This window comes from Apis dorsata, unplaced genomic scaffold, assembly GCF_000469605.1.
Source record: "Apis dorsata unplaced genomic scaffold, Apis dorsata 1.3 scaffold_194, whole genome shotgun sequence".
NCBI lineage: Eukaryota > Metazoa > Arthropoda > Insecta > Hymenoptera > Apidae > Apis > Apis dorsata.
In genome coordinates, this window is record NW_006263478.1 from 1,357,056 (window position 1) to 1,365,072 (window position 8,017).

The following is an 8,017-nucleotide window of genomic DNA, read 5'->3' on the forward strand; positions in this document are numbered from 1 at the left end:
TCTTCCGACGATCATGCGTGTCTATCCACCACCACGAGCGAATCAACCTTCCTCCGTCTCGATCCCCGAACGTGCCGAGACCAGCACTGACACTGAACAAACTGCACTGTAACCAGACGGTCCAAAGCGCCGCTCGATAGATCGAAACACATTCCCGTACTACGGGCTAGCGATGGGCTCGAGTTTTTATTTTCACTCGATCTCCGTGTTAATCACGATCTTACGTTCTTATGCTTTCCACGCTCTCGCCTGACTCGGCTGTTGGCTCTATTGCCAGTGTTTGTCGTGTTTTTTTTAGAACAAATTTGGTTAATAAGTTTATGACGTTTTATAAAAACATTTATTTATGTTATGATTTAAATATTTATATTTATATTTAAGAAGATCGTTAAATATTTTTTGTTTTTTCGTATTTTCAGTTTTATTTTTAGAGAATATAAGTATATATTTATTTTGATTATTGAAGAAGTTTAATAGTAGTTTTAGTTTTTTTGATTACCGTAATTATATTGTGTTTAATATTATATCATTTTTATAGTTCTGTACGTGAAATAAATTAAATTGATATTTAATTATGAAAAATGATATTGATTTTATTTTAGTGAATAATGAAACAGTTTATTAACATCGAATTATTGAGATGAAAAATTATATTATATTTATTATAAGGAATGTATAATAGATTAGAAATATAAGAATATATTAAGAGAATAGAAAAGAGCATAAGTTTGTTATATTTTAGTAGAACACTTATGAGTAATACTGGACAACTTCGTTTTTTCAAACTTTCTATTCTCCTTATTATACGATCCGAGATAAAGGGAACATTCTTTATATATTAAGAAGATACCTATGCATTATTTATATATTAGAATAAATAATATAAAAATCATAATTCTCATTAATAATAAATATATTAAGTTTGAAGTTCAGCAAAAATGAAATGGATGAATATTTTTTGGAACTTAATTATATAAATAATATAAATCATATAGTTACCGATGTCCTACATTCGTATAAAGAAAAAACTAATCGTAAAAAAGCGCGTTCCACAGAATTAATTAAAAATAATACTAAATATTAAAAATAGTGAAGAAATAAATATAAAATATTATCGCGAAGTTTTTATTGTTACTCAATTTAATTTTTATTAACATTATTAATTATTAATTATATTAATATATATTGTTAAATTCGCTTAATATACGGGATAAAAAAAATAAGAATTACATTAACGCGGTGCAATAAAACTTGATAAAATTTTGAATAACAATTAACATTTTAAAATATTTTAAATATTCTATTCTCTAAATAGAATCGTAAATAGATAAAATTTTTACTGTAAAGATATTAATTGTCACATCCACATAAAGTTAAAGATTCCTGAAAATAATATATTACTTATAATAATAAAACAATTACTATCATTTTATTACTAAAGAAATTATTTTTTATGAACTTTTGATTCCTTGAATCAAAAGAAATAGATTCTATATTTTCATAATATACATAGTTGAATCGTATTTATATTAAAATTAATTTTTCAATATTATAATGATAAAGAATGTATTTAAATTTCGAAAATAAATTCGTATTTGTTTAAATTAAATTAAATGTAAACTAAATGTAAACTTATAACTCGAAGAAATGATTAAAATAAATAAATTTTAATTGGATTCTTGTTTGTGATACATTTTTCCAAGAGTCTTGAAAATCGTTGATCAGATAAAAATATGCTTATCTCCATCACTGACTTCGCTGTTTCAGCAGGTTTCTGCCAACACTGTTGTAAAATAGGTGCACAACGGTCAAGAGCAGCCAGAGCAAAAGGGGGAAAGCATTCCCACTTTCACCGTTCCACGGTTTTTTTTTTCAGCGTATCTAAAAATTGTTAACGGACATAAGATGCGTCAGTTCCTTCGTGAAAGTCTAACAAAGACATCTGCTGGTTCACACGTGTACCTTAAACTCCGATCGTTCGAAGATTCTTTGTTTGTCCCCTTTTTTTGTCTACAGTTATGAAACTGTAAATCTGACACATCAATTTTATTCTTAAAATTTCATTTTATCCTAAGTTAAAAGTTAAGTTAAGTTAAAAAATTAATAAAGAAAATGCACTAATATTTACAATTTTACGCGGATATTGAATTCTTGTTTAAAATTAACGAAACACTTATTTTGAAAAATTTAAATTACCAGTTTTACGTTTCGAAATTCGGTCAAGGCACATATTGCAGATATTGCAGATTTTAAATACAAATTTTAAATAAAAAGCAACAATGACAGAATTGTAGTACGTATAAAATATGAAATAAAATGGAAATATCAAGATAATTATCTATAATCGCCAATGATCGTAGTTTATAAGTGATCAGAATAGATATACCTTATCATTATTTGAAATTTATTATATAAAGGGCTAATGCTAAAATAATAATAATTAATTATAATATGTATAATAATAATTACACATGAGATGTGGTAATAATAATTAATTACACATGAGTAGTTTTCCTTCTAATAGAGATGAACGATGATCCATTTTCGAGGCAAATATTTAAATACCTGATTTGCCGCGCATTTACTTGTAATTAAATTACAGCAGTACACGATCGTATGAGACAAAATCGACATTAACAAGTGATATACCATATTACATACTAATCGATTTGTCTTTTCTAGGCTTCGTTTTCGCTCCGTGAGCTTGCCATATTTTAAGCACCGATTACATTCAAAACTTGCTCGTTAACGCACTTTACACCATTCGCAAGACAAAATCGTTTACTTACTCTCTAATTAAGTGACCATCTTTATGATATCTCGGATTGTATTCGTTACCTAGGATTAGAAGCCGAAACACTGCTAGCACCAACGAGAGGTGCATTGTTTCTAAATTAGTTTGAACAAACTATCGATAAATAACATGTTATCGTGATTAACAACATGTTCTTTTATCTTGTAAAAATTGCAATGGAGTTTGCAAATAATTTGAAATCTTACTGTGATCCTTTACAGCCACAATAAATTGCAAAAATGTATAACGATTGAAAACGTATTTGAAAAAACTAAAATCAATTTTAAAGGATGATTTTACTGCCATGATAATATACGAGTTTTAATATAATAATGGGATGTGATGGTATGTATATACTTATATTGTGGATGGAAAGGAAACTTAAGACAAGTACTAAATAATAATAAAAAATCGCTTAAAGAAAAATTTACACGCAAAACAATAATTAACGCATTGATTCGAGTAAAACATAGCGACGGGCGAATTCTTAATTCGCAAGGTACGACGCATGACTTTATTGATTATATAATGACGCACTATTATAAAATGAATTCAGAGGATTTTACAAATCCATTGTTAAGCTCTAGGGCTCTTTGAAACATTTCTTATCTATTTTGTAACGCGTTTTATATAAGAATTCAAACAAAATGTATTTCGCTCTCATCATTTATCGATAAATAGTGACATCGATGACTACATTTTTCATATGTAAATAAAGCCAAACGACGTCATAAGAAATCGTGAATGCCTTTGATTGATATTAGTATCGCACGGGCCCATGAACGGCAGGTACTTATGTCGCGGTCATTTAAGTCACCAAAATTTATTATTTTACGTACGTTGAATTATTTTAAGATGTATAGTCCAATTTATCGATTAACGATATGCATAATTAAATTACTACACACACACAGGAACCAAACTATAAATTTCGAGTTACTCGTAGAATTTGTTAGATAGGTAAGGAATTTTAATAATTGAACAAAACATACAGGTATAGTTTCAGTAGTATTTATATATAGCCCAGTCTTACAAAAAAGTGACCGCATCGTTCCAAGGGACGGGCAAACATTGCTCACTTGCGTTAAAACTAACAATCGGTGTGCTGTCAGTTCAAGGTTTTCATTTCACTGAGAAAGTAGGTATATAATATTACGATATTATAAGCACAATAATTAGAAATTAAACTATTAAATTCAAATACAAATCCTACTTTCACTCTCCTATATTTTACTTCCATTTTTATTTATGAAAATCAAAGCGGACATGTTTCTTTTTTTTTTCCTGATTTATATATATATATATAATGTTATGTGACCACCTTTCAAATTGCCTCAATTGCCATTGTGGCAACGTCTCAATATTCGCAGGCCTCTCGGTACGAAGGGAACTTCAGATTGATCACGTTTGTCTGAGCATTCTTCGAACCCGAGTACTGGCTTAAGTTTTAAAGTAGACGAGCCATAGCTAATTTCAATCGGTGCTGATGCATAAGTGGCAATAGGCTGGGGCTGCTTGTTGGTGGTTTTTAGATGTTGAAATCAACGGAGATTGACGCATCACATGGCATACTTGCGCGTCCATTCACGTGCCAATTCATTGTACTTCTCCCTGTCAGTTTTGTATAACCTTGCTATCTCTGGTACCAAAGGGTCATCTGGATTTGGATCGCAGAGCAAAGAGCATATTGACAGTAACACTAAAAAAAAAAAAAATTTGTTTTTCTAAAGATTACATTAAAATATTAAATTTTAAAAAAAATGTTATGCTATTATTGTTTTCTTCATCCTGTTATTTAAAAATTTCTACAAACCCTTTGATATGGTAAGTGCTGGGGACCATTGCGATCTTAAAATATCCAAACAAATACTTCCATTACTGTTGATATTTGGATGATAAATTCTGGTTGTAAAAGCAACCTATATATATATAATTAACATATAGAATTAATATATTATTTATATGTTGTTATATAATAAAATACTCTGAAAATTTTTATTAATATACCTTAGGTGGTTTAAATGGATAATCTGTGGGGAAATGAATTGTAAGGAAAAATACTCCTCCTTGGTATGGACTGTCAGGCTGAAAATAACATTTATTCCTAAATATATAATATTTAATTGCGATTAAAATATAATGTAAATTTTATTAATATTTATAATTTTTTTTAACATATATGAAAAAGAAAGAAATAATATCTTTTTTAAAATTATATTCAATAAAATTTAATAATTAATTTCCAATATTATTATTAATGATAAATAGTAAATATAATTACTATAAATAGAAACAAATATTATAATATTCCATAAATATTATAATATATTATAATCAAATGAAAAATGATTTATAAAATCTTATTGAGGATTATTACATGCATTGGGTTATATATTTTTATATGAAATTATTAGCCGTAGATAGTATACAATATAAATTTCATTACTTAAAAATTACCTTTAAATATCAGAGTGAAGATACTTGAAAATAATACTCAAATTATATTTATATGTACATTAATATTTCTAAGATATGCATTTCAAGATGATAAATATTTAATTAATTCATGTAATATAATATTAAAATCATTATATACTTACTGGTCCCATAATAGTTGCTTGCCAATGGAATACTGAAAGCAAGTAGAGAATTAAATGTAAAAGCTATAGTTTATTAAAAATCATAATTGATCATCTTAAAATTAAATAATAAATTATATTTATTTATAAAAGCATCAAAAATTTCAAATAATAAACAAAAATAATGAAAAAATGATTTCAGTTTCCCTTGACAATGAATGATATATATATATATTTTAGAAGAATCAAAAAAATTATAATATCAAATAAATTATATGTTTCATAAATAAGTATAATAATAATAATGAAGACAATTATGATTTACTAATCTTTAATTAAAATGAATGCATAAATAATAATTTTTAATGAACTTACGATCATCTCCTACAGGACCAGCAGAGCATTGCGCAGGTGGATCTCTACCAAGGTCCTGAAGTTCCTAAATAGCAATAAATTTAAATATAATATAAATAAAATATTTTAGATAGATATAAAAATATATAAATCTTATTTAATAATTCACATCTTATATATATAACTTCTTCCAATAATATATAGTTTCATTTTTAAAAAAATTATTTTTAAATTAAATTTTTGTTAATACATATATATCATTAATAATATATTCTTTTGTCTTGTGTAATAAAATTTTGAATTTTAAAATTTATATATCTATAGATATATAGTATATATGAACATGTGTAAACAAAATATTCTAGAACATTCTTACATATGTATATATCTATATACATATATAATTATGTAAATGTATCATTAATATAAATTAAATTTCAGAATCTTATTTATAATATATAACTTCATAAATATATACAAAATAATTCATTTATATTATATTATATTATTTATATATCTTAAAAATAATTCATATATCTTACACATAAGATAACCATAATATATTAACATTGTATAATTGATTGAAGTAAATTGATTAAAATAAAGAATCTATATTGAATTAAAATAAATATAAAAATATAATTAAATGTAAAAATTTAATTGTTTCATGCAATTAAATAGAAAAATCAATTCAGATGAATTTATGAATAATTTAAAAGAAAAGCATAGTTAAATTAAATATGAGTGAGTTAAAACATTTATGATATTTTCTGTATTCTATGTAACAAGATAACAGAAATGAAGTAAGAAGGGAAAGTAACATATACTTTGTCTTTTATATGACTATTTTGAGAACGATACATGTAGAACTTTCTATTCTCTTGTCCTTCTACGTTAAATTATAATTTGATTAAGAAATATAATAATTGATAGATTATGCATTATAAAAAAATATATTAATTTTAAATGATTCTCTTTATTATACTAATGTAAATTGTAGTCACATGGTGACAATTATTAACTAAATTATGAAACAAATATGTAACGGTTAATTAGAAGATTTCTAATAGTATTTTTATCTACAAATAGAATATGAAGATATTAATGAAATTTTTGTAAATTTTAAGTTATCTATAATTTTATGCATATGTATATATGAGTAAACATATATGTATACATAGATGTATGTAATGCACGGTTTTACGTTACTTCCGGCAATTTATCGGCTAGCCACTTAAAATTTTTTTAGATTTTCACTGTCACCGAAGCTACGTCCACTGGCACAAAGTGGCACTGTGCAACGTGCATAATGCACTATGTCGATATAAACGCGTACGCAAGTAAATCAAAGCACAACCGAAGAATGCAAAAAAAAAGGGGAAAAGCCAACATGATTTTCAATGCTGGCTCACATTGCTTCACTGCAAAATCGTTAAGGGCGTTCAACCGCATTCGACACACAATCACATCAACACCCGACTGTCTTTGTATAATACGAACACCTCTGATCATTCACGTACCTTATTAATTCGTTTTAAAGCCATTTGTTGAACTGTGTGTTGATATTAACCGGCTGAAAATCAGACAGCGATAGCCGCTAGCCGAAGATCTTTGATTAGGGATTGCAAGATGGCTGCCTTCTAAACGTAGCCTTACAGCGTTGGTCAAATCAGCATCCGTGAGCTATTCTTGCACTGTCCCCTTCATATTCAAGCAAATTATTTGCAATTGTGTCTACGATTATTTTAACAAATAAATTTTATTGGAGGAACATTTTAAAGGAAAATAATATTATTGTGTTTTCTCTTACACCTTTTATTGTGAAATTAAGCCAGAGACTCCACGGATTTCCTTTTATCGGCAACTAGTGGATTTTTAACATTATACTATCATTTCTCGGTAGATGTCGTGATGAAAGGTACAAATGATTGGCCAATGCGCGTGATTAAACGAATTTTATTCATATGTGTGTTATATACCACGTATATATGTATATACATATACTAAATATATACCTCAGTTTAACGATGATCATATAATTTTCAAATACTTACTATGCAGTTATCACATTACGCTGTTTCCTTTCTTTAAAGCAAGTATCTAGTAACTAACCTAGAATAATAGTGAATTTATGTTCCGAGATGATTAATTTAAAATAAAAGTGGAACGAAAGTAGGAAAAATATATTATTATTGTATAAGTTATAGTTTATATGTCTATATCTTAAGTATGACATCATTCTGTTTCAAGAAGATATTTTTCTTTCCATATATATATATATATATATATA

The 8,017-nt window shown here is 26.6% G+C and overlaps 1 protein-coding gene across 1 annotated transcript; it reads right to left on the bottom strand.

Annotated features, from left to right (window-relative positions):
* Positions 1-3,121: 3,121 nt before the first annotated feature.
* LOC102671611 (ubiquitin-conjugating enzyme E2-17 kDa) lies at positions 3,122-7,596 on the bottom strand. The gene is made up of 7 exons (XM_006614640.2): positions 7,540-7,596; positions 7,248-7,461; positions 5,749-5,812; positions 5,395-5,426; positions 4,802-4,879; positions 4,608-4,713; positions 3,122-4,493 (listed from the first exon to the last, which is right to left on the bottom strand). Exons 2-7 carry the CDS (start codon positions 7,269-7,271, stop codon positions 4,354-4,356), a joined length of 444 nt encoding a protein of 147 aa, XP_006614703.1. The 5' UTR covers positions 7,272-7,461; positions 7,540-7,596; the 3' UTR covers positions 3,122-4,353.
* Between the last annotated feature and the right edge of the window lie 421 nt (positions 7,597-8,017).